This window comes from Pseudophryne corroboree, chromosome 6 (assembly GCF_028390025.1).
Source record: "Pseudophryne corroboree isolate aPseCor3 chromosome 6, aPseCor3.hap2, whole genome shotgun sequence".
Classification (NCBI taxonomy): Eukaryota; Metazoa; Chordata; class Amphibia; order Anura; family Myobatrachidae; genus Pseudophryne; species Pseudophryne corroboree.
Genome location: NC_086449.1, coordinates 580,587,093 through 580,604,167, shown reverse-complemented (window position 1 = coordinate 580,604,167; position 17,075 = coordinate 580,587,093). Strand labels below are relative to the sequence as shown.

The 17,075-nt window shown below is 45.0% G+C and overlaps 1 protein-coding gene across 3 annotated transcripts in view; it reads left to right on the top strand.

Moving 5' to 3' along the window:
• Positions 1-15,094, top strand: part of GPRIN1 (G protein regulated inducer of neurite outgrowth 1) — a 76,203-nt gene extending 61,109 nt beyond the window's left edge. For all 3 annotated transcript variants that reach the window (XM_063927914.1, XM_063927915.1, XM_063927913.1), the window contains one exon: positions 9,461-15,094. In XM_063927914.1, coding sequence (XP_063783984.1) covers positions 9,461-12,208 — 2,748 coding nt within the window. In that variant the 3' untranslated portion in view covers positions 12,209-15,094. The remainder of the gene's footprint in view (positions 1-9,460) is intronic.
• The last annotated feature ends 1,981 nt before the right edge of the window (positions 15,095-17,075 follow it).

Sequence of the window (17,075 nt, the reverse complement as noted above, 5' to 3'; positions counted from 1 at the left end):
GGGTCCATTAAGGTTCAAATTTCGGCCCTGTCGATTTTCTTCCAGAAAGAATTGGCTTCAGTTCCTGAAGTCCAGACTTTTGTAAAAGGAGTACTACATATACAGCCCCCGGTTGTGCCCCCAGTGGCTCCGTGGGACCTTAATGTAGTTTTGGATTTTCTCAAATCCCATTGGTTTGAGCCACTCAAATCGGTGGATTTGAAATATCTTACATGGAAAGTAACCATGCTACTGGCCCTGGCTTCAGCCAGGAGAGTGTCAGAATTGGCGGCTTTATCGTATAAAAGCCCATATCTGATTTTCCATTCGGACAGGGCAGAACTGCGGACGCGTCCTCAGTTTCTGCCTAAGGTGGTGTCAGCGTTTCACCTGAACCAGCCTATTGTGGTGCCTGCGGCTAATAGCGATTTGGAGGATTCCAAGTTGCTGGACGTTGTCAGGGCATTGAAAATATATATTTCAAGGACGGCTGGAGTCAGAAAATCTGACTCGCTGTTTATACTGTATGCACCCAACAAGCTGGGTGCTCCTGCTTCTAAGCAGACGATTGCTCGTTGGATTTGTAGCACAATTCAACTTGCACATTCTGTGGCAGGCCTGCCACAGCCTAAATCTGTCAAGGCCCATTCCACAAGGAAGGTGGGCTCATCCTGGGCGGCTGCCCGAGGGGTCTCGGCATTACAACTCTGCCGAGCAGCTACGTGGTCGGGGGAGAACACGTTTGTAAAATTCTACAAATTTGATACCCTGGCTAAAGAGGACCTGGAGTTCTCTCATTCGGTGCTGCAGAGTCATCCGCACTCTCCCGCCCGTTTGGGAGCTTTGGTATAATCCCCATGGTCCTGACGGAGTCCCCAGCATCCACTAGGACGTCAGAGAAAATAAGATTTTACTTACCGATAAATCTATTTCTCGTAGTCCGTAGTGGATGCTGGGCGCCCATCCCAAGTGCGGATTGTCTGCAATACTTGTACATAGTTATTGTTACAAAAAAATCGGGTTGTTATTGTTGTGAGCCGTCTGTTCAGAGGCTCCTACGTTTGTCATACTGTTAACTGGGTTCAGATCACAAGTTGTACGGTGTGATTGGTGTGGCTGGTATGAGTCTTACCCGGGATTCAAAATCCTTCCTTATTGTGTACGCTCGTCCGGGCACAGTATCCTAACTGAGGCTTGGAGGAGGGTCATAGGGGGAGGAGCCAGTGCACACCACCTGATCCTAAAGCTTTATTTTTGTGCCCTGTCTCCTGCGGAGCCGCTAATCCCCATTGTCCTGACGGAGTCCCCAGCATCCACTACGGACTACGAGAAATAGATTTATCGGTAAGTAAAATCTTATTTTTATATATTGGGACTACCTCTGCTATACGCCAGTCCTTTGGTACCGTGTCTGATGTAATTGAATCAGTGAAAATAAAATACAGTGGCCTTGCTATTTCCACGTTTAGCTTCCTAAGAACCCTAGGATGAAGTCCATCTGGGCCAGGAGATTTATTCGTCGTAGTTTTTTATAATTGCTCATGGACTACTTCCTCAGACAGACAAGTATTAAGCAATGGGCCTTTATCATTACTATTATTAATGTTACGCACTAATCCCACCATCTGGTCTTCTCTAGTAAACACAGATGAAAAGAATTTGTTTAATATTTCATTTTTTTCTTTGTCATCATTTATCATGACTCCCAGTTTGCTTTTTAATGGTCCTAAATTCTCTTTTTTTAGCCTCTTACCATTTATATACTTAAAGTACTTTTTAGGGTTAGTTTTAATCTCCTCAGCGATTTGCTTTTCGTTTTCTATTTTAGTTGCTCTGATTTCCTTTTGCATTTTTTGTTACATTCCTTGTAGTACTGGAATGACTCTGCCTTCCCACCTGATTTAAGCACTTTGAATGCTTGCCTCTTTTTGTCCATTACTTCCTTAACCTTTTTGTTTAGCCACATTGGTTTGAATTTAATACTCTTATGTTTATTGCCCATGGCATATGAGTATATTTGTCTAGCAACATTTTAAAAATATCCCACATTTCATCAGTGTTCTTTCCCTGAAACAATGTTTACCAATATATGTCCTTTAGTGCGTGTTTTAGCATGTTAAAATTAGCTTTTTTAATGTTAAGGGTCTTAGTTGTACCCTTAGAGGGCTGCTTTTGAAAACTGATATTGAATGTGATCATATTATGATCACTGTTACCAATGTGGTATGACTGTAGGAGGCTGTGCTGTGACGTCATGTGACAGGCAGGATATCCCACGTGATTGGCTAGTGCACTCATTGTCTGTATGAAAAATGGCAGAGCCAATGGTATGGGTGCTCTGCAATGTGGAAAGAGCCAATCAAGATAACCAATCTTTTTATCAGTAGTCCCTTTGATGGCACCAAATCCCTCGGTTTTCTGCCACCCTGATACTTATTTCAGTGCTGTTTACTGACGCAGCTATGTTTATATACCCTGTACTTGTCCTATATTGTATTGAACTATAGGTCACTGTCTTCATGTCTTGCTAATTTGTGTACTCTGTAATTGGGCACTGCGGATCCCATGTGGCGCCATATAAATAAAGGATAATAATAATAATTGCAGCCTGGTCTGGCAGTCCCGGAGGGAGGAAACACATCCCATAGGGACTGCCTGTTGTGTCTGTGACTGACAGGTAGGACTTCCAATAGGAAGTCACTGCCAGTCACAGTGAACCCAGTGCAGTCTCACGGACTGCATGTGGCTTCACTGACAGTGAGCTGATGTGGCGGATTTTACCGGGGGGGCTGCAGTCCTGCAGCCCATTGGTAAAAACCACCACTGGACTCTACGGTACATAGTAGTCACCACCGTAACTAGGGGTTTGGCACCTGCATCTGCCTAGCAGTGTGACTAGAATGGCACCCTGCAGCCAGTAACGCTGCTGCAGAACCACCTGCAGCGCCCAAGGGACACTCCAGGCAGGCTATCTGTTGCCTGTGGAGCTGCACGGTGTGTGCTGAGCGTCCTGAAATGTGTGCTGAGCGTTCTGTGCTAGATCGCTCAGCACACATCTCGGGGACACATCTCTCTTCAGTAATTTGCAGATCATTTTCAGCAAATATAGATCTGACAATTTTGAAAGGTTCATCAGTTTAGTAGAAAAGCATTGGTAATGTATGAACTGTCAGCAACGCTGCCGGCTATGACACCTGCAGCTATCGATTTTGACAGCTGCAGGTGGCGATGCCCTATCTCCACAGCATGGACAAAGCTCTCCCTGGCTATAGCGGGTGCCAGCACCAGACTGCGAATAGAATCTCGCGTGAGTAGTGAGATCATGCGCAGATGAGCCAGCCGGACAGGGAGACACAGTGCATCAGCACTAAGCTGACACGCTGTGTGCTTAGGGGGACATTGCTGGAGGGGGGAGTTTTCACCCCCCGCTTCGGCAGACAAGATGTAAATACATCTTGTCGATGTCCCTTCCTGCTTCACCTCGGTAATGAGGTGAACCAGGAAGTACTAAAGAAGCACGATCTGTGCCACTATAATACATTTGCCCCATGGTACAATACAATGGAATATTTTGCAGTTATTGGTACATTTTGGGCTGACAGTAGTAACACAAGCCTCCGATTGCTGCTCCCAAACAAGTGCCTCACGTGCCTAATGGGAAATTTGCCACTGGTGGGAAGTTCACTGTATACACAGACTTATATTATACTCTTTTCACACTGAGCGTCTGACCTGGGCCCTGGCTTGGTGTGAAAGAGTCAACCTGGGTTGTGTGTCCTGGGAATTCACCCCTGATATACTCCTTTCACACCGCACAAATAACCCGGTATCGACCCGGCATATTGCCGGGTTGACACGGGTCGGCGTGCGGTGTGAAAGGGGCATTGCCGAAATCGCGGGTCGCCTGACCTGGCAATTCAACCCAGGTATAAAGCAGTGTTATACCTGGGTTGAATACCGGGTCAGTGGCTGCATAAACGGGCTCCCGGGTCGATGCATCTTGGGACCCGTTTACTAGATAGGGAGAGGCGGCGCGGAGATGAGCTCATCTCCCAGCTCCACCTCCGCTTCCGCCCCCCCCGCTGCTATGGCAACGCGCCCGGCTTATTGCCGGGTCGGGAAAGCCTGCAGCAGCTGCCAATGCCGGATCCCACCCGGGAAGGACCCGCTTCCAATTCCAGGTGGGATCCGGCATTGGCAGTGTGAAAGGGGTAATTGTAACCAGGGTGTTGAACCCGGGACCAATGCAGAGAAGATGCAGTGTGAAAGGTGCGACCCGGGTTATTTGACCTGGGTCATGTTTAAAAGCTGCTGAATGGCTATCAGCGGCTGTAGCAGTTGGTAAAACTCCTTTCACACCGCAAATATATCCCGGGATATTGCCGGGTCAAGTCAGTTCAACCCGAGTCGAGGTGCAGTTTTGAATATCCCGGGTCGAGTAACCCTGTATTTCAACCCGGTATAAAAGCAGTGTTAAACAGGGGTTGGACCCTGGTCAATGTGCACTCTAATACCCCTTTCCCTGGTGGGATCCGGTATTGGCCGCTGCTGCAGGCTTCGCCGACCCGGCAATATGCCGGGCGGGTTGCCATAGCAGTGGGGGTCGGAGCCGGCGGCTGGGTCGGAGGTGGAGGTGGCTCCGGGAGATGAGATCATCTCCGTGCCGCCTCTCCCTGCTGTATTAAAATGGGTCCTGGGACGCATCGACCCGGGAGCCCGTTTACGCAGCCACTGACCCGGTATTCAACCCAGGTATAACACTGCTTTATTATTCCCGGGTTGAATTGCCAGGTCAGGTGACCCGGGTTTTCGGCTTTGCCCCTTTTACACCGCACGCTGACCCCTGTGCCGGGTCGATACTGCGTTATTTGTGCGGTGTAAAAGGGGTATAAAGTGTCCAACCCGGGTTATTCAACCCTGCATTCATGTAAAAAAGCTGATTGGCTGTTCTTTGTGTGCCTTTATGTCAGTAGCCTGAGCCCTGCTACACAGGACAGAACAGAGAGCATTAAGAATTAGAGCTATTATGAATTTGGGGTGAGGGAGAGATTGCTAGGCAGCTTACTGCATACCTCCCAACTTTTTAATAGTACAAAGAGGGACCTTGGGGCGTAGCCTATATCAGAGGGGCGTGGTCTAGTGGCAGAGCCGCGATCGCGAGTCACCCCCCCCCTTCCCTTGTACCGTCACTGAGGGGGTATGCCCAGCGTCTCTCTGAGCTGCTGGCGTGCCCCCTCTCCCTCTGTCACCTGTGAATAGAACAGTGTCTATTCACCGCCGTTCTGCTAAGCAGTGCAGCAGTGACAGGAGCCTCCCAAGCCCCCTACCACCACCACCACGGGACACTGCGGGCCGCGGGTGGGACAGCGAGACAGTCCCAAAACATCAGGACTGTTCTGCGAAAATCGGGACAGTTGGGAGGTATGTTACTGGAACAGTTAAAGATGCATTTGTGTATAAAAACATAGCTCTGTCAGCCATGATTCCTGCCATGCTGTGAGCTGTCCTCACCCTCTCCTTTTGACACCCATCTTTCTGAGCCAAGAAAAGTCCATTTAAAATGACATCCATGGAGTTTTCACTGCTGACCCGGGTTGAGCTAAAAGGAGCCAACCCTGCAATAACCCGGGTTGAAAGTGTAGTGTAAAAGCGTCTGACCCGTGTCTGACCCGGGTTCAAAATACCGGGTCGGACCCTGGTTTGCGGTTACTCACCCGGCGGCAGAAGGAGGCAGCGCAGAAGGTGGCAGATGCGGTTCCAGTGTGAAAAGTGTTGACCTGGGAATAATCCAGGTCCAAGCTGCGGTATGAAAGGGGTGTGACACGGCTTGAAACTATATTCAAAACCCTGGATCGGACCCCGGGAGTTCAGTGTGAAAGGGGTATAGTGGAGGTCATCATCAGACAGTATTTTTAGAAATGCCCCATAATGATACAAACATGGTCTGTCAAGCTAGTATGGACATACATGATATGACATCAGGCCATTAGTGCCTGGGACCTTTTTTTGCCAGAATGGGCTCTGCTAGAATTATTAGTCACCAGAATGGGTCTCTATTGTGTATACTACTCACCAGCATGGGTCTCTATTGTATATACTACACCAGAATGGGTCTCTATTGTATATACTACTCACCAGAATGAGTCTCTATTGTATATACTACACCAGAATGGGTCTCTATTATATATACTACTCACCAGAATGGGTCTCTATTGTATATACTACACCAAAATGGGTCTCTATTATATATATTACTCACCAGAATGGGTCTCTATTGTATATACTACACCAAAATGGGTCTCTATTATATATATTACTCACCAGAATGGGTCTCTATTGTATATACTACACCAGAATGGGTCTCTATTGTATATACTACTCACCAGAATGGGTCTCTATTGTATATACTTCTCACCAGAATGGGTCTTTAATGTGAATACTACTCACCAGAATGGGTCTTTATTGTATATACTTCTCACAAGAATAGGTCTCTAATGTGTATACTACTCACCAGAATGGGTCTCTATTGTATATACAGGTTGAGTATCCCTTATCCAAAATTCAAAATCACACATTTTTGGTTCCCTTATGCCGCTTTCAGATCGCAAATGCCGGATCCTACCCGGTAAGAGAAACGTGTCCTTACCGGGTGGGATCCGGCATTTGATCTCCTCTGCTGGCTTTCCGACCCGGCAATATACCGGGTCGGTTGCCATAGCAGCGGGGGGTGCAGCAGCAGCAGGGGCGGGGGTGGAGGCGGCGCTGGGAGATGAGCTCATCTCCTGCGCCGCCTCTCCCTATGCTGTGAATGGGAGCCGTGTCGCATCGAAACGGCTCCCATTCACACTGCACCTGACCCGGTATTCAACCCGGTAATAACCCTTCTTTTTAACCGGGTTGAATTACCGGGTCAGGCGACCCGCTAATTCGGCAAAGGTGCTTTCACATCGCACACTGACCCGTTTCGACACTGCAATATGCCGTGTCGATACCGGGTTATTTGTGTGATGTGAAAGGGGGATTACTGAGATAATGACACATATACATATATATTATATTATATATCTATATATATCTATATATGCACATAATATATAATATATATGTCATTATCTCAGTAGGGGACCCAAAAATGTGGGATTTTGAATTTTGGATAAGGGATACTCAACCTATACTACTTACCAGAATGGGTCTCTATTGTATATACTGCTCACCAGATTGGGTCTCTATTGTGCATACTACTCACCAGAATGGGTTCTGCAACTCAAACAGAAAAAAAAAGATCTAGCAAAGAGGTGATTTTTCATAAGAAATTGGATTCATTTCAAAACAAGCACCATACAGTACTTCCAGCTTATTTTAAAATCTGACATGTAAATAGGTATTGGAAATAAATAAAACCTGTGGAGATAAAGACTGTTGTTAGCATACATTGCTCACAGGGATATATTTTTGTATATTGTTTCTTTATTGATCCAGCCAGACTTCTCTGCATGTGTGATGACTTTGTCAGAAGTAAGAGCTAGTGAGCGTGACAAAGTTATTATTAAGTAAAATACAAAAGCTAAGTATAATTTTCACAGTGTTTGTGAAACGATTATTAGAGTATAACAGAACATAGAATCTGTACATTTTACATAGAACAGATTTAATTATGAAAGTGATTTTAATTAGAACACGTGAACATAGGGCCTAATTCAAACCCGATCGTAGAGATGTGCTAAATTTAGCACATCTACGATCAGTCACACAGACATGCGGGGGGACGCCCAGCACAGGGATACTCCGCCCCGCATGTCAGGCCCGATTCCCCTTCCCCCGCACAAGTACAAAAGCATTGCACAGCGGCGATGCTTTTGTACTGGAAGAGTAGCTCCCCACCAGTGCAGGAGTTACTCGTCGCTGTGAGGGTCACAGCGGCTGCGTGTGTCATCACGCAGCTGCCGTGTACCGCCCCCCCCCCCCCAACGGTCTGGGCACGCCTCCGTTTCCCGGACCGCATCCCCTAAACGGCAGCCAAACGCAGCTGGCCTGCCCCCTCCCGCCCAGCGACCGCCTCTGCCTGTCAATCAGGCAGAGGCGATCGCAGGGATGAGACAGCCATCGGCTGTCTGGCACACAGCATCAGGTCTGAATTAGGCCCATAATCTTCTTTAAATGTCTCTAATGGTTTCAGGATCAAGGTTTTAAAATAAATCATTTATGTTAATTCTGCTTAATACAAAAAAACAACAACAAATCACTACATTTTTTTTCTTTCTGTTTAAACTTATTCAATAAACTTAACTGTAACAAATTAGCTTGATATACAAAAAATGCTCCATCACGAACCTTAAGCACCCAGGTGAAGTAGTAGAACCATGTAGGTGCCATGCCTACGGTTCTAGAGTTTCTTGCTGAAGCCTCAGCTCCTACATTTCTCCAGGTTACAAATAGTAATGTTTCTGTGCATAATTGTCAGTGGAGTGCTTATTGGGCCTAATTCAGCTGTGGTTGTTCTTGCTGCTGCTGTATCTATCTGTGCGCAATCGCGACTATATGCTAATATGGGCAGAAGCTAACGTGAGTATAGGGACGCCCACTGCGGTTGCATTATTTCCGTCTGATGGCGTACAATTGCTGATACAGCAGTACCATCGTATCAGGACATGTTGCAGATTCTGAGTGCCTCTGTAGACACGCAGGCTGAGCTGCTCTTCTGGGACATAGAGGGCTTTACAGCAGCTAGCAACTACTGATTTATGGACGCCCAGAAAACGCCATCTGAACTGTCATGACATGCCTGCATTTACCCATCCACTCCTCGTTTCCACCCCCAAACGCTGTCTTCCTGTCACTCAGTTTGTGACTACTCTCTTGTTGTGACCGCAATCATAATTCACTTGCTGTGCGTGCGCACTTGGTCTCAGGCGTATGCACAGTAAAAAAAACATTGACCGATTTGCGTACAATGGTGGTTAGTGCGCATTTTTTCAAATAGGGCCCTCCCGCACATGCGCAGGTCCCATCCTGCGCATGCGCCCGCATTTAATGCGGGTGGGCCGCAGTAATTGCTAACGCCTCTGCCAGGCAAAGGCGTTCACGGTATGGCAACACTCCGTTTTCTAGGCTTAAACGGAGCAATGCAGGGGCGTCGCTTGCTATGTATGGGAGAGGGCTTAAAGGATGGAGTATTTTAATGGATTTTATTCACTTGTCTACTAAGGGGACTATTTACTAAGCCTTGGAGAGAGATAAAGTACCAACCAACCAGCTCCTAGCTATCATTTTTTTAAACACCCTGTAACATGCCAGTTAGGAGCTGATTGGCTGGTGCTTTATCTCTCTCCAAAGCTTAGTAAATAGACCCTTGTATCACTTATGTTTCTTGTTGGAATGTTACATAATGTGTGCATTGTGTTTTCTCTTCTTACACACACTACAGCTACTCACAATTGTCGGTCTAAGACACTAATTCTTATTTTATTCTCTTTGTTTTTAGAACATTCTCAGGAAGGATTTTGAAATATTATGGAAAGGATCTGGTTCCGAGATGGGCAGCCCTAAACAGCCTCAGAGATTACAGCTGTCAAGACCAGATGCAGCTAGTGAGACCGTTTCCCTGCGCTCACCTATATCTTCTAGAATCTGGCAGGCCGAAGATCCTACCCGCAATTCAGGGTTTGATGGAGAGGATCTTTGCATGAGACACTTCTGTGTCAGTGTACATGGTGACAATGAGCCTATGGAAGGCAGTTTCAGCTTCGACACAGGTGGGGATGGCATTTTAGAAGTTCATAGGGACTTTTCTATGGATACTGATGGGACCTATACTTTTCAGGAAGTCAGTGAAGATAAGGCTTCATTAGAACAAGGTGACTACAATGTTAGGTCTGCCGATGAATCTGAGATACTGTCTAAACGACCCCTTGAAGAAAGCACAAAAATTACCTCCATGTCAGATGCAAAAGGAGCATCAGAAAAAGACTTATCCAATTCCAAAAATTTTACAGACTGTAAAGAACAAGTGTTAATTGCCCCCAGTTTGACGGGAACAATTCCTTCAATAGCAGTGAACACAGATAAAGATTTTGACATACGAGGAGAAACAGCAAGAGACATATCTTTACTAGACAAGGAGAAGGAAGTTATTCATGGAGACTCAGACCTGATACAGATCGCCAGTAGTCTTGGTAATGAATTAAGTAGAGGAAACGTGGCAGAAGGTTTGGCAGGATGCAAGAAGGTTGCTAATGGGGAACAGAGTACAAAAACACACATATCTGAGCTGGTGCCTTCAAAGAAGGGCAGTGATACACAGGAAAAGCAGTATAGATCTATTGCCATGAGCCCTATAGTTCCACCAGATGGAAGCTCATCTTTCACTTTTCAAACTGGTATAAGGGCTCAACAAACATCATCTGTCCTTTCTCATGAAGTGAGGACTGAAGGAAAGGAGACCAGCAGGGAAGGGGATCAACCAAAAGTCCACTCATTTCGGCCCACTTCTCCTGATCATAATGGTGGGACTGAGACAAAAGTGCAGTATAGATCTATAGCTGTCAGTCCCATTATTCCACCAGGCGACTCATCATCATTCACATTTCAAACAGAACACAGTTCATTGGCTCGAGAAGCGCTAAAGATTTGTGGTACAACCCAAAGTACAGATGCCGGAAGAACAGACAATTTCCCAAAGACTTGTTCACCTGAGTTTATCCCTTCAAATCATAATGATGGAACAAAATCCAGAGTGGAGTATAAATCTGTAGCAGTGAGTCCAATTATTCCACCACAAGGATCTTCGTTTACATTTCATACATTAAGAACTGGTTCCAGTAATATGATGGGGCAACAAGCAACTCACAGCGCAGACTTACTCCCAAAGACATATTCCTTTGAATTGACTCCTCCCAATCAGGATGTGAGTACTCAGGCAGACACCAGAGCAGAGTGTGTGTCAGTCGCAGTAAGCCCAATTATCCCACCAGATGGATCTTCCTCATTTATGTTCCAACCAGAACAACTGCTGAATATAATTAGTGGAGGCAAAGAATCTGAAAACAAATCTAATTCTGTAGAAGCATCACAAGCACAAAATGAAGATGTAAGTACACAGGCCGGCACTAGAGTGCAGTGCGTATCAGTGGCTATTAGTCCCATTGTGCTTCCAGGTGGAGCTTCATCATTCACATTTCTATCAGAGAAGGCGGCTCTTTCACCTGCTACAGAGCACAGCAAGGATAACAATATTAAAAACACAGATAATCTCCCAAAAACATACTCATTCGAGCTGACTCCTCCAGATGAAGAAGCCGAGACTGTGACAAAGATAGAATACAGGTCAGTAGCAGTGAGTCCAATAATACCACCTGATGAAGTTTCATTTACTTTCCAAGATGAAAGGAAAAAGGACTTACGCTGTGTCGATGTGCTACCTAAAAAATATTCTTTTGAACTGACACCTCCTGATCAAGACATTGAGACACACACTGACAACAAAGTGGAGTATGTGTCAGTGGCTGTCAGTCCTATTATTATTCCACAAGAGTCTTCATCTTTTCCCTTCCAAACAGATCACATGACCCCACACCAAGACCAGATGCAAAAGCAAGATGCTTGCAGCATAAGTGCACTTCCCAAAACATCACTAGTACTGACACCCCAGTATCAAGATGTAGGCACCCAAGTGGATACTACAGTACAGTGTTCATCAATAGCTGTCAGTCCAATCATACCATTGCAAGGGTCGTGCTCCTTTGTGTTCCACTCTGAGGGTATAAATCAGTCTACAGTATGCTCACATTTGCAAGACAAACCGCTTATGAAAGATGCAGAGATGCAAGTGTCCTTTCCAGTTGAAACAAGATCTATTGCAACCGACCCGATGACACCCAGAGTAAAATCACCAAAGGCATCTTATCCTGACGTCCGCGTGAAAGAGGTGAAAACAGACCATCCAGAGCCAGTGCGGGAGGTCAGCTGGGATGAGAAAGGGATGACATGGGAAGTGTATGGAGCATCAATGGAAGTTGAGGTTCTGGGAATGGCCATACAGAAGCACCTAGAGAAACAGATTGAGGAGCATGGGAGGCAGAAAGTGATGACACCTCAAAGTACACGAGGTAGTTCTATTCGAGCTGCCGCAGGGAAGATTGAGCCCAAACGTCAACCTGGTGCTTTCCGCACCTTTTTCCACAGTTTCGGGCGACCCCGTTGCTGCTCTCGTGCTGGACCAGCTGTAGAATGAATTAACAAGAGATAAGCCATTTTTATATCCTTTCAGGAAACAAATCAAATAATGATGTATTTCAGCACTGGTGCACAAATGTCAGTTAAAAAGTTTGTACTCAGAGAAACAGCTGACGCGGAGCATGATACAGAAGTTCCCCATCTGAAGGGACAGTTTTTGTGGGCCCAGTAGTGTGCACTAATGTGACTAAAAATGTTATTTGAATGATAAGGTAATTGTGCAGTTCCATTCTGATCCATACAAGGGTTAAGTAAAGTACTATTTGTAATGGTTTGCAATGAATAAGACAAGTGGGATCTATACTGTATTTTGTTATATGAAGAGATGTTACATCTTTCTGCACTTATGTTCATTTCTTAAGAACATCCCTGTTTGCTACAACTCCTACAAGCAGAACAGCTCCCGGCTGGTGTGTCTGTGTGACAGGTTTCTGGGCACTTGTTTGTGAGTGGAAACACATCACCTGTGTCCATATACACACGCAAAACTGAAGCCAAATTAAGCCATAATGATTTTTTTTTCTTTGTACATAGTGACAGAGATCACTGAGTGATTGGGATAATTCCCATAATCCACTTACTGTACCATTTGCAGATGTGTCCCTAAAAACAGATGTATGCTCTTATCTTGTTTTAGGATTCCTTGTGTTAGCCTGTGTCTCCATCACAGACCTGAATAAGAAAGCTTATTCTAAACCTAGGTGGTTCTGTTATCCATCTAACAGGCTGCCTGGTGTAAACTTGTCCATGTACTTTGAAATTATTATTATTATATATTATCATTTATTTGCTGCATAAACTATACTTTTGCAGTTTGACATTTTGTGCTAAAATGGCAAAATTAATCAGTTTGCATTCGTAGGGGGGAATTCAGTTGTTTGAAAAGTCGGTTGGGTGTCTGTTTTTTCCTGTCTGTCAGATAGGAAAAAACAGACACTCAAATGACTTTCAAACAATTGAATACCCCCCCTAGTGTCAAGTTACAATTTAAAAAAAACAACAACAGGCAATATGAAATATACAGTACATGTTGCGTTGCAATTAAGATAGATTGTACATACTGTACTTTTAGCTAAATATATAGTGCATCTAGTATGTGGATTTCTTATCTGTGGGCATCTAGCATTTCAGGCCAGCCCTGTGAATGGAATGTGTATCTGCATAGTACAGAAGGTAAACAATTACTGTGACAATGCACTTGCATTATACACTTTTCTAGTTTTTTAAAGTACTAATTTAAAGCATAAGAATGTTTGTCTGGTTGCTGTGGTAACTGCCTTATACAAGTAACCATAGCTGTGTAGTTACATTTAAATGCGGAAGGTGAACTTTAGAAATAAGAAAATATAAAACATACTCAAACAAAAATTGAAAAATTTGATACATTTAAATGACATATAAATCTAATCTACAAATTGACTAATGAAAAACAGCTGCTGACAGGATTCACAATTCTTGTAGCTTGGAAGAACTTGGGATGTTGAAATGTTCAATATTCTATTTGTATGTTCTAAGCAGCTGCAGTTAGTACAAAATACGGTTCTCTGTAAATACGATTTACCTGCAGCATTTTTATTTTCCTACAAAGTCTGCACTGGTTCACTCTACAGTCATAACTTTAGCGTATATATATCTAGTTCTGATAAGCTATTGAAATTTTTACATAAATATTTCCTAAAGATACTGTAATAGTACTTTTATGTAAGCTAACTTGTGTTTTATGGTCCTTTAGCTAACATATAGCCAGTCAAGATATTGTATTTTATGGTAAACATTATACTACCTTTTCCTTTGTTGACCGTCACTGATATTAGATACCAGGAACATGACTTTGCTGCAGCCATTGGTACTACCACTAAATGGTTTCAACTTGATCACATACTGCCCAAAATTCCAGTCCAAGAGTATTCCACCTAGGTGTCCATTAGGGTACAGCTATCAGATGCACACACAGACGCCATAAATGCATTTTAGCATAGTGATAAGTAATGCAGAGCTATGCATGCACTACATAGTGAGCTAAGACTGGAGAGCAGGAGGAACTGCAGTTAACCAATGACTGTACTGACTCTATGGGGGTAATTCCAAGTTGATCGCAGCAGGAACATTTTTAGCAGTTGGGCAAAACCATGGGGGTCATTCCGAGTTGTTCGCTCGTTAAAAATCTTCGCATCGCAGCGATTTTCCGCTTAATGCGCATGCGCAATGTCCGCACTTCGACTGCGCCAAGTAAATTTGCTATGCAGTTAGGAATTTTACTCACGGCTTTTTCATCGTTCTGGCGATCGTAATGTGATTGACAGGAAATGGGTGTTACTGGGCGGAAACAGGCCGTTTTATGGGCGTGTGGGAAAAAACGCTACCGTTTCCGGAAAAAACGCGGGAGTGGCCGGAGAAACGGAGGAGTGTCTGGGCGAACGCTGGGTGTGTTTGTGACGTCAAACCAGGAACGACAAGCACTGAACTGATCGCAGATGCCGAGTAAGTCTGGAGCTACTCAGAAACTGCTACGAGGTGTGTAATCGCAATATTGCGATTACATCGTTCGCTAATTTATGATGCTAAGATTCACTCCCAGTAGGCGGCGGCTTAGCATGAGCAAATCTGCTAAAATCCGCTTGCGAGCGAACAACTCGGAATGACCCCCTATGTGCACTGCAGGGGGGCAGATATAACATTTGCAGAGAGAGTTAGATTTGGGTGGGTTATTTTGTTTCTGTGCAGGGTAAATACTGGCTGCTTTATTTTTACACTGCAATTTAGATTGCAGATTGAACTTACCACACCCAAATCTATCTCTCTCTGCACATGTTATATCTGCCTCCCCTGCAGTGCACATGGTTTTGCCCAACTGCTAACAAAGGGGCAGATGTATTAACCTGGAGAAGGCATAAGGAAGTGATAAACCAGTGATATGTGCAAGGTGATAAAGGCACCAGCCAATCAGATCCTAACTATTAATTTACATAATGGAGCTGATTGGCTGGTGTATGTATCATCTTGCACATATCACTGGTTTATCACTTCCTTACGCCTTCTCCAGGTTAATACATCTGCCCCAAAGTTCCTGCTGCGATCAACTCGGAATTACCCCCTATGTCCAGTGGCTGCCTTTGTTTCTCCATATAAGTATAACTTCTGATGAGCTCAGTTGTTTGCCATGTGGCCCTGTGATCTGGCAGGTACAGTATTTAGCTGGGTACACACTAGGCGTTATTTTAAACTATATCGCTCATTTCACCATTTTGAGCATTATTTTTGTAATATTGTCCTGGGTGTACGCACAATGGGGGTGATTCCAAGTTGTTCGCTCGCTAGCTGCTTTTAGCAGCATTGCACTCGCTAAGCCGCCGCCTACTGGGAGTGTATCTTAGCATAGCAGAATTGCTAACGAAAGCTTCGCTAATTTTCTCGTAACGATTACCCCGCAGTTTCTGAGTAGCTCCAGACTTACTCAGCCATTGTGACCAGCTCAGTCCTTTTCATTCCTGGTTTGACGTCACAAACACACCCAGCGTTCGCCCAGCCACTCCCCCGTTTCTCTAGCCACTCCTGCGTTTTCACGTAGAACGCCTGCGTTTTTCCGCACACTCCCATAAAACGGCCAGTTTCCGCCCAGAAACACCCACTTCCTGTCAATCACACTACGATAAGCACAGCGATGGAAAAGCTTCGTTATGCCGTGAGTAAAATACCTAACTTTTGTGTAAATTAACTAAGCGTATGCGCTCTGCGTACCTTGCTCATGCGCAGTAGCAACTAATCGCAGTATAGCGAAAATCGGCAACGAGCGAACAACTCGGAATGACCCCCAATATCGTTAATGATGCACGCTCCTACGGGTCGTTAACGAGGGCTTTTGCCATCTGTACATGCAGGTTAATTTAGACTATGATGCGTGTACAGGACGGAGGCAGGATGACATCACTGAACAATGGGCCTAATTCAGACCTGATCGCTAGGCTGCGTTTTCGTACAGCCAGCGATCAGGTCTGAACTGCGCATGCATATGCACCGCAATGTGCAGGCGCGTCGTTTTTAAGGAGTGTCCAGAGAAACGCAGGAGGGACTAGGCGTTTGAAGGGAGGGTTTCTGACGTCAGCTCCGGCCCCGATCATCACACTGGAAGAGTAAGTCTTGGGTGCTGCTCTCCTGCACATTCGATCACACCCCTGCACAGCGACTTCCCCCTCCCCTGTAGGTGGCGACTACCTGATCGCAGGGATGCAGAAAACGTACCCTAGCGATCAGGTCTGAATTAGGCCCAATATTGTTAGTGATATCGTTCATTGTGTATGCACTACCTCGTTTGCCCCGGGCTGTCAAGGGGAAACACTGACGATATCGCTTATAAGGCGCTTTGTCTACTGTGTACCCAGCTTTAGTGTGCCAGTGTGCGCTTTCTCCCAAAATAAATTGATTTATTTAAAAAATAAATGAATTCATTAAAACATTAATACGCTTTTGAAAACACTACATTATTTGTTTTTTTTTAAGAGGCCTATTATCTGTACTGTGAGAAACTGCTGGGTCAGGTCATGTTTTGATGCCTTTTCATTGTAGAGAGTTACGTTCCTGGTCCTAAGCTATGTGCTGCATTGTATAACTGATAGATAACTAAAGACAAAACAGTGACATGTCTATGTCAGTGGAAGTATTAAAACCAACTGATTACGGTGGAAGAGTATAATCAGCAATCACAGAACTAGACTGTTTAAAGATGTGACTTTCTGAAATGATGAGCTGACCACTAGAGCGCCCATGTAGGGTGCCTCTGTTATATGCCGCTCACTGGGCAGCAATGATCTGTCCGCTAAGTCCTATTCATGAGAGGTGAAAGCTCCAGAGATGTTATCAGCTGCCTG